The sequence below is a fragment of the Thermobia domestica genome, chromosome 1 (assembly GCF_964235325.1).
Source record: "Thermobia domestica chromosome 1, izTheDome1.hap1.1, whole genome shotgun sequence".
NCBI classification, from domain to species: Eukaryota; Metazoa; Arthropoda; class Insecta; order Zygentoma; family Lepismatidae; genus Thermobia; species Thermobia domestica.
The window spans coordinates 103,387,662-103,403,678 of NC_137454.1; the positions used below are offsets into that span (position 1 = coordinate 103,387,662).

Here is a 16,017-nt window from a genome sequence, read left to right on the forward strand (position 1 = left end):
TCGAGCCTCCCCAAAGTTCATGTGGGCCTCCTTCTGTATTTAAGAATATACAATATATGATATAATTTGAATGCAATTTGTCTTAAAATCTCATATATATATATATATACCTTCCGCATCTGAATGCCCCCCCCCCAAATTTACAGAGAAATCGGCGCCCTTGGAACGATGATCTGAAATGTGAATTGGAAAATAAATCAAGGATATGAATAATCATTTAAAAAAAAAAACACCTTTAGGAAGAAGAAAACTTATTTTGTAGGTCGTTAAATGAGTTTAGGAAAGAAAGACTCATCCAATGTGTAGTAGGGACATTTTTACTGTGCGGACCAAAAGTGAAAGACAAGCGCTCGAAATGTGAGTTTGGAGAAGAACGAGGAAAGTTAATTGAGTGCAACGAAAATCAAATGAAAAAAATTACGTTCAGTAAGAAGAGGAAATGAACATAATTCCCTTCTTATTTTCGTACGTAGAAGTCAAAAATGTTTAAATGACACCCCTGCATCAGGAAAACGCAGTCCATGTTTTGGGAAACCCTAGGTTAGGGCATTCTTTAGGAAGAAATTGTTTTATTGATATTAGGTAAGAGTTAGGTAAGAAGAGAGGGAGGGGAAGAAGAAGGCTTCAATTAATGGACGACATTAAAGAGAGGAATTCTCAAGTGAAAACTAAGAGATTAGCGCAAGGTCGTAATGCATGGAAGCTGCCAGTGGTAGCAGTTTCTTATGATGATGGTGATGGCGGCGTAAACAAGAACTACAGGTTATACAGGCTAACTGCGTACCTACTTACAATCATAGAATGGGTTACAAGTCATGCGGTCTGGATCTTGCTTTTCAGACTCGGACAACCCCGGAGAATCAGATAAACCGGTAACCTGGAGACCCAGACAAATCCGCTGAATCGAAAACAGCCAAAATGTCAGCTCTGCGGCATTACTGCAGAATTTTATAGTAGATTTATGATTTTCACTACTTGAGCTCGAACATCCATTTATTTGATTACCGGTGTGACGTTTCTTAATCAAGGTACCATTGAAACCAGTTTTATATTCTTTTATACTCTAAACGATATCTTTTACATGTTCGCTTGATTCAACTTAGACCATTCCTCATAACAAACAATGTATAGCTTATCTTTTCTTTGATTCTCCGCGATACTGTATTAAACCTTCTAATTTTCTTTCAGTGCAATACTTTGACACGTACAGACGCACAAAACATGCGAGAAAGAAACTGGCAAATTTAGTAAGAAAACAGAGAGAAAGAGGAGAGAAACGCGTTTTTTTAGACTACTTAGCAGCCTTACACACACGCTCCTCATCTGTACGACCACGTTTCGTTGTTTCCGGCTTATTCCGGATCGTAGGACTGTCTGAGTTAGACCTGGTCACTCTGGATCGTGAGGCTGTCCGAGTCACACTGAGTTTTCCGAAGTCACTCCTGGTCACGGATCTGTTCAGGTCACTGGGTCTAGTGAGTCATAAGTCTGACTGTCTCCGGGTCATGGGTCAAATTTCAAGGCACATGTTCCATCACTATCATCTATCGAACCTCAATAGAATTATTTACTAAATATCAATAATTTGAAGTAGTACAGCTTTTATGGAATATAACAATGCTATATTTCCTTCCGTGTGAGGATGGAAAGGATATAGCTAAATTTGTAAAGTGATCAACAAGAAAAATCGATTTTTGAACAAACTATAGGTGAATTTTCCCGGAACATCATATACACTAAACTCAGGCCTGTAGCCGGAATACTATGATAAGAGGAGCCGATACACTATTTTGGGAGAGCTAACTTGAGTTCATCTTAATATCTTGACTGCTTTTTTTTAACATTTATTTACGTAAAGATACATCTGAAAGTTTCAGGAGAGGCTGAAAGTGCTCGCAAATGGAAACGAGATTCCCTAGCTACTGATCTGGAAGTACGAATTCACAGAAAAGAAGTTCCCTCGCCTTTTTGCTTAGTTTTGTACGAATTTTCTTTTTGGTTGATGTTCCTAAAGGACTATGTGTAGCTTCCTTTCGAATGGTTCTGTAGGAGCATTTCTCCTATTGTCACAAAATTAAAAATCAGGAAAATGAAAATTAATTACAATTACACCGTGAAGACAGTGAATCTATTGCACACGAGTGTTGACCGTGATTGATGTCATATAGGCGTAAAAAAGCAGTGTTAACTGCACTGTAAAAGTCAAGATAACGAATGGCATTGCTGATATGTCAGACACTAAGCCGAACATTTACAGTGTATACATAGTTGATACTTAAAGTAAACTAATATGTAGACTGGCTGATTAAAAAAAATGAAATGAAATTTTAAAATTTTACGTCCCGCGTTTATGCCGGCTAGGCTAAAGAAGACGGTGATGATGAGAAATGAATGGATTGGTGGAATGAAGAAAGTGGGAGGAAACGGGGGAACCCCGGGAAAACCCACGCACACAGTGTTTGTCCACCATAAAGCTATCTTGGCGCGAGCTGAGACCCCATGCACCACAGGTAAACGCTCTACCAGTGAGTCACCGTGGCCCTGGCTGATAAAAATAACAGAAAACAATAGATGAAACTAAGACTTCAAAAAGCATATAATAGAGTAACTTCTTGTTGCAATTCTACTTACGAACAACGATATGTATTGAATAGTTTCTGAACGAGAAGTAGTGTTTAATTGAAAACAACAATTACTTTATGTGTAGATAATGTCTCTACCGTTCAGTGATATGTTCAGATTCTAAAATTCTTTTTTCTTTTAAACAAAATTAAGGGAGAGGCAATAGGTATAGCGGATTAAGATTTTTGCCCTTAACCTCAAAAGAAATACAAGTTTGGAAGGAATTAAGGCATACCGGTAGTGAGGTTAAGGAAAACCCAGGAAAAACTAGTGAAGATGCCCAATATCGATACTGGCACCTCTTGATTATACAGTGCCAATACTGACCACTCATACTCGCTCTCTTGGTAAATAGCCCAGTAAACAAAGACCCAAAAAGGGACTCGAGCTGATATAATTCCCCAAAAAAAAAAAAAAAAAAAAAAACTGAAATTCTCAGGATTTACTCTTTGTGTCATATACAATGAAACCTCAAAAGCCCCAAAATATCCCATGTGAGCTTCATACTCAAAATGGTGGTCAAAGATGACCGCCATCCCATACGCGCCTAGTTTACTATTTCAGCCTGTATCTGGCAAACCAACAACGATATTTCAATTTAGAAGACACCATTTTACTCTGCGGGAACTGCACTTTAATTTGATATATTATACATTCAAACAAAATTACACCTAAAACCGTTATTTGTGATCAATCTGCAGTATTTTACGCTTATGCTCCTAAACCATTAGAAAATCGTGAAAACATGTTCATATATTTTCGATTGTGTTTCATAAGCTGCGTTTTAAAGAAAAGATAATCAAAATCGGATCATAACTTTTCGAGGTATTTACTCCGTTGTGAGCCTAGTTGTTGGCGGTAATTAAAGAAAAATCACTAACTGGTGATTAAATCTATATATATAAAAGAGAACGTACAAAATCCTTTGTCCGCTCATCACGCTAATACGGCTGAACCAATTTCTTTCATTTTTGGGGGGTTATTAGGATTTGGACCCTAGATGGTTTTTATCATATCACTTTAATTTTCAATTACCAGGACCATTCAGGTGTCCACAAATCCTTTGTTATTAGTTCATCATAGGTAAAAATAAACGTATTTATATGCAACCCGCATGACCGTGTCACTCGGCGGGTTAACATAAATGACAGGCGATATACAGCGGAAAATAGCTTGAATCTTCTGTTTAAAATTTTTTAATTGATTTGCTTATTTTTACAGACACTTTTACAATATGCCAGCACCGGGATGACCGCAGCGAAGCGGGGCGGGTTAACATAAATGACAGGCGATATAATGTTAAGATTTACTGCAATCTTCTATGGTTTTTATCATATCACTTGAAAGCGAAAAAGTAAAAATTATCTAAGTAACAAAGTTTATTGCGTTCCGGGGTGACCGCAGCGAAGCGGGGTGAACGCTGCTAGTATTGTTATATATTTTTTTATATTTAGACCTATTAAATTTATTCAACAGAACGTGAAAAGGCTGTTTAAAAAGAGAATTGGTGAACGACTGATCGTCACAAATGGGTGCATTAGTTATGGGAAGGAATCAATTCTAACTTTCAAGGGAGCAAGTAAGAGACTGCTACTCGATTTTTGGTATGATAAAAAGAACGAGGAAAGTAAAAGAGCTCGCATTATATTAATGGCACCAAAAATAATTAAAGAAAATATTCAATCCAAAGTATATGATAATATGTCATATCTTCAAGCAGAACAAATCTATGAGGGGCACAATGATCTCATTCCTGCATCACTAAAACATATGACCTGTGAAGTGGCATCACCAAAGAAAAGAAAAGTAATTTCAGGATATTCCGAAAACAGAGTATGATTGAAGTTCTATTATTTCGTTATGCAGACCCATAACTTTTATATCTCCCAATCAGCTTGCTATACACGGTGTAGAAGATACAGCCTGCGTCATTTTGATTCTCGGCAGCCAATCGATAGACCTATCTTTCAAAGACCTGGAATTTGTAGAAGTTACAATGAGAATAGAGGATACGAATTTTCAAGTATATCATATTGTACTCCACAACCGTTATTACATTTTATTCAATGTGTCTTTGATAACGATGACGTCAACACGAGAACACTAGATGGTCATGCAATTTTCTGTAGCATGGGGGTATCAGAATAAGTACGCCTTTTAAAGAAGAAGCCACAAATTATTGTGTTTCTCGTCGTGGTTACAATACATTGAACAAGTCAACCTCGTACTATTATACATCACAGCGGATCACACTGCAGAGAAGGAATTGCATTTACATGCAATCAAATCAATGTTGTCGTAATTCCACACAGCTGACGATGATGAGAAGGATGACGATTAATCGTTTTGCTTATCATCTTTGAATCTATGTTTTATTTCACAGAATTTTATTCAGTACGATCTATGCCGTTTGAAACTATTTCAGAATACTGACATGTTTAACTTCGTTAACTCTTTGACTACCATTTTTTTTCTTAATGTGAACATTCTTTTATATGTATAACTTCTTAATGTGGGATATTTCTGACATCTGTACACAGTTTTGGAAACTAAACACAGTTTTGGAAACAACGTGCATTTCGTTTTGGGATTTTCTAAAGACATATTCCCAACGATGTTTGAATTATTCGCACGGGACACATGTCAAGGACTTAATATTCATGCATATGCTACACAAATGAAATGTTTCGAAGTGAAAATGTGATTTGATAACTTTTTTTCAAAATTAGGTGTTGACATTTTCTACCATCTAGCAAACACCATGCGAACTAAATATAAAAAAAAGATATTTAACCACCAGTTAGTACTTTTCTTTTAAATCATCGCTGACAGCTTGGCTTACAACAGAGTAAATATCTCGAAAAGTTATGATCCGATTTTGATGATCTTCCTTCTAAAATGCAGCTTGTGAAACACAATCGAACATATATGAACATGTTTTCACGATTTTCTAATGGTTTAGGAGCTTAAGCGCAAAATACTACAGAATGCCTTTCTGAAATCGAGTAATTATCAACTTTGATCACAAATAACGGTTTTGGGTGTAATTTTATTTAAATGTGTAATATATCAAAGTAAAGTGCAGTTCCTGCAGAGTAAAATCAAGTCTTCTAAATTGAAATATCGTTGTTAGTTTGCCAGATACAGGCTGAAATAGAAAACTAGGAGCGTATGGGATGGCGGCCATGTTTGACCGCCATTTTGAGGATGAAGCTCACATGGGATATTTTGGGACTTTTGGGTTTCATTGTATTTGACACAAAGAGCAAATCCTGAAAATTTCAGCTTATTTAGAATTTTTTCAGCTCGTCGAACTATTTTTACTGGGCTAAAAATGCAGCTATTCCTTTAGTCTCTGGATATGGTAAATCAACTGTAATGTATATTTCTAACTGATTGTTCAGTAAATTACAGTGAACAATCTACCTGGATACACCTCGTCTATACTTTGATATATTGTCTTTGTTATGTTTAATAAATGTACTTCTTTCCTAGCATCTCTCTAACGTAATTTCTTAGTGTTCTAAAACCGATTCAAGGCTCTAGGAAGAATAATATGCTTAAAAAGTAAAAATAATAAAACACTACTAATGATATTAGCAATAATAATTTGTATTTTTTTATTATTGTTATTTCAGGTCCCGCCTGCTACGTTGGAAACCTTCCTGACTCGGATAGAGGAGGGATATTGCCGATACAGAAACCCTTACCACAACAATTTGCACGCAGCTGATGTGGCACAGACCGTCCATTATATGCTCTGTCAGACCGGACTTATGGTAAAAACCCCAAAAAAAACGATATAATGCAAAAAACAGAAAAAAAAATATAAAGGAAGAGAGAGAGGCAAAAGTGAAATAGCAGATGCAGGTGACGCTTGTGGCCTTGTGCGTGGAGCCAATTTAAATTTGATCTGTAGTTCCGCTGCCGTGTGCAGCGAGTGTCCATTCCTGTCGTTTCCATAGAAATATTTGACCTTTCAACACGGAAGAGGGAGGGAATAAAGCAAGTTCCATTAGTTTCAAAGAAATTGATACGGCTTCCCACGTCCTCCTGTTATTTATAAATGAAGAATTGAGAAAAAAATATTAAGCTGTCTCCACTTTCATTTAAAACAAAAAAAAAAAAAAAAAGAGAGAGAGAGAGAAATTGAAATCGAAAGGTAAAATTTACTTTGGAGAATTCTCCAAATACTTCAACATGTGAAAACTAAGGAGCCAGGAATAACTTGATCAAAATTGAAACAGCAAAAAATAAGCTTTTATCATGTAGTTGAATGTTACATTAAAGACATATATATATTCAAATACCAGTCAAATAATGACATAATCAATTCATTTTTTCTCAATGTTTCCTTCATTTATTGAAAGAAATTTTGCTAAAACCTCATTAACAGTTTGCTAAAATTCTTTTGAAAATTTGCTCAAAAATCTTCTTAAAAATTTGCTGAGACATAATAGTCTTGGAAAAAAGTCTGCAACTTGTTAAGCTTGGAATAAAATCTGAAACATGATAGACTGGAAACCGTTTCTCATGAGACCAGCGAAGTAAAGCAATGTTGGGTTTGGTTTGATCAAAGATGAATAACCGATCATACTCATCAAATGGTGTTGCCATTGTGGCATCCACTCAACATCGTGCAAACAATTGAAAAGCTACATAAAAGAAAGATGTATCGAACTCAAAGTCTAGAAAGGCAGCATTAACGGCAAGGGGAGTCTATTGCTCACCAGACGTCACCCCAGAGGCACAAGTAGGCCCTGGCCCATGGGAATGAGATTCACCGGGTCTGGATCCCCCTCCAAAACTCCTAATTCAACATACATTTGTACACTTTCTAAATAAAACTATACTTGTTTAAGAGGCAAATTTGATAATTCATTTCATCTGTACTCTTTCTATTATAAAAGCATCTAATTCTATCATTTTTTAAAGATAAGTGGAAATATCTTACAATCACTTATCGGGTACAGAAGAATAACCGTTCAATCAGAACCGTAACTTGTAGGGCGCAGGGGGCAACTGCCCCCCAGGGAAGCTCCTTGCCGTTCGAGGGGGCCCATTTTAAGACAAAATTTTTATTATTCCATATACGATACGAACATGAAATTATAAATGAAGCATCAAACAGGTTCACTATATTACATAAACAAAACAGCATACAGAAGGTAAATAAAACGAAAATGAGTCGTGTGCCCATTAATGTCAGTAAAAATGTCTATATTAGGGCCACTAGAAATAATATTTATTCGTGTGGCTTTGAGATCTATCAATATTGTTCCCTTAATTAATTTGTCATGTATGGAACGGGCCCGGAGGCATACTAACGGCCCCGCAGACCTTGCCGTGCGGGAGGGCCCACAGGCTCCGGGAGGCTCATAAAGAGTAAGAGAAGGATGGAAAGAGGGGGCCCAAGAATTAGAAAAATAACTTTTTCTACGGGGTCCAAATACGCGTATTAATGCTTGCCCCCCCCCAAGAAAAATTTAAGTTACGGCGTGCGTTCATTACTACATAGACGTAGTGGCTTGTAATATTGGATCCCCTCCCCACAACAAAAATTTCTGGGTGCGCTCCTGGCCCTGATCTCTAAGAGTTGTTAAGCCAGGATTTTTTTTTTAACAGGCACGAAGCAAAGTATGAAACATAATAGGTTTAAAATGGAGTATAGACCATAATAGACTTAGAATATTGTCTGGAAAACAATACGCTTAGAATGAGAACTGAAAAATGATTGAGACTTAAAATAAAGTTTGGAATATAAAATACTTAGAATTAAAGACAAATAAGCTTCCTATAAGCATAATAGCCATAATGAAGGATAATTCACTCTAAAAAATAATAAGCTTACTGTAAAATCTTAAACATAGTAGATTTATAATGTGATTGATAGTATGAGGCCTAATAAACTTCAAAAAGAGGACTGAAACAACAAATATGCTTGGAATAAAGTCTGAAACATAATAGAATTCTTCGTTCCAAGTATGAAACTTAATAGGTAGAATTGCAATAAAGTATGAAATTTATAAATTTGGAATAAGTCTAGAATATAGTGAACAAACTTAGAATGCACAATAGGCTGGGTATAAAGTAGATATGAGGTTTTTGTGTGATGTAAATCATCATTAGATTTCTGATCTTTTAAGATCTATAGATCACTTTGTTTCTTTTTTAATTGACTATGTAGGAAAAATGGTAGGAGAAGATAACAGCAAAATTTCCATTATTGGTCTTTTTTCTTATCCAAAACATTAACATAATAAGTAGACTATTAATTAATATTGTCGTTGTATTTAGTTACCATTTGTTTATCCTGTAATTTTAATTTCCTTCAGAATTGGTTAACCGATTTGGAAATCTTCGCCACGCTGGTCGCAGCCATCATTCACGACTTCGAGCACACAGGAACCACAAATAATTTTCATGTGATGTCCGGGAGTGACACCGCGTTACTCTACAACGACAGGGCTGTGCTGGAGAATCACCATGCCAGTGCTTCTTTCAGGTAATAATATTTGTTTCTAGAATTTATCACAATAAGTAAATAAGAGACCTTTAAAATGAATTCGTAGATCTCTTTCAGACTTCAGAATTTTGTTCTCACACGGACAGATAAAAGCTGTAGGTCTGCCACACACTTCAGAAGCATATTCGGTATTCATGGAGCTTTTTGGATCAAAAGATCCAATATATTTCAATCAAAACTTTTCTTGTGTGCTTTATATCTGGAGAACTACATACAGTGTAGCCAAACTCAAACTATCACTTAAGTCAGTATGATATGCTTACTCCGTAGAAAATACGAAAACTCGATTTAGTGTCCGTTCAAAAATTTTGAGGTCCCGGATCGAAGATAAAATATATTTCATCCAATCAAAAGTTTTCTTGTACGCCTTTTATCTGGAGAACTACATTGTAGCCAAACCCAAACTATCACTTAACTCAGTATGATGTGCTTATTCCGTAAAAAATAAGACAACTCGAATTATAGGCCATTCAAAAATTTTGTAACCCCAGATCCAAGATCCAATATATTTCAATTGAAATTTTTCTTGTACGCCTTATATCTAGAGAACTACATGTAGTGTAGCCAAACCCAAACTATAACTTAACTCAGTATGATTTGCTTATTCCGTAGAAAATACGAAAACTCGAATTACGGGTCGTTCAAAAATTTTGTGATCAGTGTTCCAAAAACTAATTATTGGGCAAGATCGCAATCTTTTTATGCATTTTTTGGATCATTCCTAAAATTCTTGGTCAAGATCGCAATCTTTTGATCCATGTTTTTGGATCATTCCTAAAATTCTTGTTACATTAAACGAAAAGATTTATTGGATACAACAACCCAGAGCAGGGCTTTGTTTGTGACTATGATTGTGAGGCTGCAAGCATTATCAGTTGTTAGTTATAGTAAAATAACATCTCGTAATCCTCCCCCCGTACCTTCAGTAACTAATTTTAGCTGCGTTACAAAACTAAACGAAATAAGACCACATGTGTAAGTTTAATTTTAGAGATTTAATTTTCCTTTTCAACAGCGAGGATATACGACACATGGGCATACAATTTAGGTTGGAATCCGAACCACTGTAATGCATTCAATGCTCCCCCACCGGGAATCTAAACCGGAATCACGTGCACCAAAGTTGCTCGCTAGCCACTAGTCCAGAGGTGAGGGGTATCATGTTCGTAAGATAGCAGGTAATTTTATTATAACTACAGGAGTTTCAAGCTAATTATCTGACTGGTGCAAATAACATAAACTTTGGAAGCCAGGTTATCAATAACACGTACTTTCTGACTCAAGCTTTTCAAGTATTTTCTAAGTCATATCAGAAGATAATATAGTTTGTAGTTAATATTGAAGATAATTGAAGATAATATAATATATACTTGTAGTTTGGGGACACGGTGGCTCAGTGGTAGAGCGTTTACCTCTGGTGCGTGGGTTCCTGGTTCGATCCCCGGCCCAGTAAGTTTGTGATAGACAACATCGTGTTCGTAAGTTTTCTCGCGTACTCCCGTTTTCTCCCACTTCATAATTCCACCAATTCTTCCCTCATCATTCATTTGCTTTAATCATCGTTCCCATAGCCTAAGAGACATAATCTTCGAACGCTAAACTCAAAGATTTTCTTACTTGTAGTTTGTGCTCTCGGACACCTTTATATCAAATAAATTAAGGTTTAAAGTCCAAAAATGAAGATTGTATTTGTTTATTAACATAGACTACTGTTGAAACTACAATGGAGTTTATTTTAAAACTCTGGACACAATTAAAAATAAAGATGAAAAGTATATTTTTTTAAGCGAAGTCTGCCATAGTTTATATTAAAAGGTACAAATTCCAGAATTCGCCTAGTGGAACTGAGAAGAAACTATAGAAAACCCTGCTATGATAACTACCGGTACCGAAGAATTTGAAGCTGGAACCTCTCAATTGGGAAGCCAGATCATTGTTTACCTACATCCAGTTAGTCAATTCAAAAATATATACATATTTCATTTCATTGGTCGTTTTGTGTGTTTCTACCTTTAAAAAACTAGTTGTTCCCCCAAAGCTTTCGTCCCAATGAACACTATAGGATAAAATCGTGATCAATTAAAAGCTCTAATGGTTTAAATATACACTCCTCTTATAAACTCCAGATTATCTTCTCTTCTTCAGTCCTCCACCAATCCTGAGGATAAGGCACGTCTTCTTGAGACTTCTTTCCCTGAAGCAGGTGCCTGGTTGTAGGCTATCTCACCTCCGTACCTATTTAATAGGGCTGCATCTTCCCGACGAAAGTTTTCGAATCACTTGTGCTTTACGTTTGGGAGCAACATCATTGCCCTGCTCGCGGAAGTTTAGTGGGTAAGAAAGGTATACATGGCTTATCATGTCTTCACAGTGGTTGCAGATACTCTCGCCACTCCACTGTTAACGACCTCATTATGAAAGATCTCATGTTCTCTGGAACGCCTTCCTTGAGAGAGCCAATGGGGTGTAGTCGCTCTGATAGCAAGAGACCTGACGGGATGTCTTTGGTGCCTTGGAAACGAGGGAAGGCTTTAATATGGGATTTCACTTGTGCCGATACCCTAGCCCCCTCTAATCTTCCCTTATCTTCCACAAAAGCTGTGACGGTTGCAACTCGCAGAGAACATGAAAAGAGACGAAAATATAACAATCTCTTGGACAAATACCACTTCGTCACTATCGCCATCGAAACTTGTGGCTCCTGGAGTCATGAAAGCCTAAACTTCATTAAAGAAGTTGGACACTGCACACAGGCGAAACCCGAACTTCATCCTATCTTATACAAAGACTAAGTATGGTTGGTCAAAGAGGGAACGTAGCAGCGATGCTAGGAACGTTCTCCCCGGAAAAGCTTTGGACGAAATCTTCCTATTGTAATCATCCTCCTCTTACCAAACTTATGTAATTGCTGGTAGACGAAGAATCAACCATTAACATATATTTAAAATGTAATCGGCCCTAGGACTTTTCCTTGTGGCATTCACTTCGAAAGTTTCCAATTTCAACAGTCCGTTTTTAGGTTACTTAAATAGCTTATATAGCAGAATTTTGTGTTATATTGTATCAAATGCTTTAGATAATTCCAAAATAATACTGTAATTACCATTTTATTATTATCCATATTTTTACTAATAAACTAAAATGCATCGTAAACCAGCTATAAATATTGTATATAAAATGTTTATATAAACGTTTGGTTTCATGTGAAAACAAATTTATTTATTTTTGAGTCTGTCCAGCAACCACTAAATAATATATAGACTATGCAGTTATTCAAGATCTTCCTTCTACATAAGAGTGTGTTGATTTAAATCATTGAGTAGCAAACGACAGCACAGCTAGCGACATCTATTAGCGTGACTGTGCGTTAATATTAGGAATTAACGTGACGCACAAACGGACACGTTCACTTTTTATTATTAGGATGGACTATGTACAGTCAACGACAAAAGTTATTTCCCTTTGGTAACATTTATTTTGAGAGTAACGGTGGTATGGCTGGACCGTACAGAAAATTATGTTTTTTTTTAATTTATTGAAGACCATACTGAAATTGTCCTTCCATTCTGGAGTTAGTTACGAAACTAATTTCATCAAACGAAAAGAACGTTTGTCACTGACTGTACAATGTAGTATACTGTAGTTTTAAATCAAACACAGACATTTGAATAAGCTATTTGTAGTAAAGGTGAACGCTCATAGTACGAAAATGCAATTTGCGAGAAGACAAAAGGCCTTCAACAGTTGACGAATGTACCCCAATTAATCTATTTAAAATGGATAACGCGTGGTAATTTGTAGTACAATATGTTTGTATAACCTTGTATAATCTAATAGACGGATTTTGCATTTATAGCAACAAACAACAGCTCATTTTACATTTTAATACTGGATGTCATATTTGAAGCTTTGCGGTAAAGTTAAGCCTCACAATAGATGGTCGTTAATCTTCCTTTTGTGCTTTGCTTTGCGTCGGTGCAGAATGTAGACGAAAATAATTGGGGGTATTTATTTATATTTTTTTTCCAGGATTTTGCACTGGACCAAATACTAAAGTGGTAGTTTAATCCAAAGCATGTTTTCTTTGTATAAAGGATTACTAAAAGGCCGTTGATCTCAAAAGTCTCCTGTAGATCTAAAGTATAATGAACATGTTTTCAGAAATATGTGTAGCTGTCTTTATAATATAACGTTCAAATTGTCTGCTGCTTCAAATAGTTTAATTAAGGAATTGCATGAACATGGGCGCTCGAAGCGGGGGTAAGGTGGGACAATTGCCTCTTCCTTGAATTTTTGACGCGGTGGCTCAGTTTTAGGGCGTTCACCTCCGATGCTTGGGGTCCCTGGTTCGATCCCAGCTCGCGCCGTGTGGACTTTGTGGTGGACAAACACCGTGCTCGTATGTTTTCTCTGGGTTCTCCAGTTTCCTCCCACTTTCTTCATTCCACCATTTCATTCATTTCTCATAATCACCGTCTCCTTTAGCCTAACCGGCATAATCGTAGGACGTAAAACTCAAATATTTTTCATTTCATTTTTTTGAATTTTTGAAAGGCGTTTGGTTCTTCGAAATATTCGTACATGTCAAGACATATTAGATTTGCTTACTCACTCAGGAAGTTATACAATGTGCGCCAATAATAATTCATTTAGGTAAAATATTATGTGCCTCAAGGGAGGGGCGGACCCACGGAAGATCCATCTGGGTCAGACCTTCCCAAACTTCCTAACTCAAAATAAAGTGCATTTGTATACTTCTCAATAAAACTATAATTGCCTAACATGGAAATGATTGATGTAGCATGAAAAAATTTGATCTTACATTTTATCTGTACTCTTTCTCTTATAAAATCAATCTAGTTCCGTCATTTTTTCTGAAAATATAGGTGGAAAGTATTTTATAATTACTTATCGTCTTATCGAGCGCAGAGTAAAACCCGCTCAATATTACATAGAAGTGGTGACCATTATTAGGCTTCCAAAGTACGCCTGGAGAAATAGGGAAACTGTTATAGCACGGCTATATCAGTCAGTCTGGCAATGGGTATCAGAACAAGAACGGTATAGCCAGAAGGATTCAGTGTCCCAAAAATAGTTTGCATTTTAAGCTCTTATCTCTCTAACCGGAAGTGGTAGAAATCTACCATCTCCGGTTTCAATGTTAATTATGTGAGCGTGAAAATGAGCGTGACTTTTTTTTTTTTTACATATGTATTCAGCATCTCAAAAATAAACACTTTCTCTTTTCGTATTACAGTAAAACCTGTCTTCAACGGACCCTTTATTAAACGGAAAACTGTCTTAAACGGAAATATTTCACGGTCCCATGAATTTTGGAGAACAAAACATGTAAAAAGTCCCTTCACTAAGCGGAAACTGTGTTATGCGGACAACGGAAAGAAAAATAAACATTTAACGGAAAATTCTGAGATCCGGACTACATCGTTTAGAAGATGTTTAGACATTTTGTGAGACATATACATTACACTGTCTGCGATAAAATATTCGTTGTTTTGTTAAATATTTTTGGACAGTGTTTACCTTCCCCAAACACTACTCATATTCACCCCCACAAATTGTCCTTAATCTCCGCAACTTAATCAAGAATCATACCGAATATCGGAAAGAAGAAAACGAGATAGAGGAAGAAGAGGAATACGATACCCAGTTCGAAGAAGAGTGTAGAATAAATACATATCAAGATGCTCTCAGAAGTTTAAAGGAACTGCAAAAATTTCCCTTACGGAAAAATGATTCTGATTCACTTAGAATAATTTCTCAGGGTAAAGTGTATGCGGAAAGTCAAGCAGCCAAGCAGCAATGTACACAGAAAACGCTGCTTGGCTATTAGAAAATAAAGAAAACATGTGCATAGTATATTTTGTATTCATTTTATTTATTTATTGTGTATTTATTCGTAGAAGAAAGAAGTACTGTAATCGAACAATGTACGTACAGCAATATATTTTCTCAGTATGCCCCTTTATAAGCATGTATTTAAAAAAAAAGAAAGAAAGGAAAGGTCTACCTCCACTAAGCGGAAACCTGACTTTAACGGAAGTTCTTGCAAGTCCCGCTCGATTCCGCTAAAGACAGTTTTCACTGTATTTACAAGAACTGAGCTATGAAACAAACAGCATAATGTTGTGTCTCCGATGGGTAACCTTTTTCACGTTTATAATGTGTATTACTACGGACTTTGATGGGGTTCTTTAGATTTGTTCAGTTTCTTAAGATTCTAATCAGTTTATCAATACTCACTACTGCATAAAATCTCCGTTTTAAATGGATAAAGCATATGTTAATGAAGATTGTATGGACAATAAAATAACAGCCTTCAATATATGTTGAGGGTACGGTGGCTCAGTGATTGCGTTCTTACTTCTGGTGCGTGGGATCCCTGCTTCAATCCCCGTTTAAGTAAATTTGTGGTAGACAACTTCGTGTCCGTAAGTTTCCACGAGGGATTCCTGTTTCCTTCTACATTCTCATTCCACCAATTCTTGCATCATCATTCACGTGCCTTCATCATCCGTCTCCCTTAGCCAAAAGGGCATAATTGTGCCACGTTAAACTGAAAAATTTAATTTTTTCAATACATGTTTACTGCAATTCATATTTAGTACATTTTGTTACCAGTTCAAAATAGCACACTCAACAACATATACAGTATGTATACTCATGTCCAAAATAATTGACGCATATCTATAACTGTCTTCTTGTAAGAATAGAATGTGATAATGATTTTGCAAGGTACTTTTAATACTGATAGTATGTGTATAATCGTGAAATGTATATTTGTGGTAAATTTCATAAGAAAAGAACTATAAATACGAAAATTAGAATGAGTAAAACAAAATGTTGCTAAA

At 36.1% G+C, this 16,017-nt stretch overlaps 1 protein-coding gene across 2 annotated transcripts in view; it reads left to right on the forward strand.

The window, feature by feature from the left end:
- The window catches only part of LOC145687808 (dual specificity calcium/calmodulin-dependent 3',5'-cyclic nucleotide phosphodiesterase 1-like), a 714,058-nt gene that overhangs the window by 623,889 nt on the left and 74,152 nt on the right, over positions 1-16,017 (forward strand). For both annotated transcript variants that reach the window (XM_081761233.1, XM_081761240.1), the window contains 2 exons: positions 6,261-6,401; positions 8,958-9,127. In XM_081761233.1, the coding sequence (XP_081617359.1) occupies positions 6,261-6,401; positions 8,958-9,127 (311 nt within the window). The remainder of the gene's footprint in view (positions 1-6,260; positions 6,402-8,957; positions 9,128-16,017) is intronic.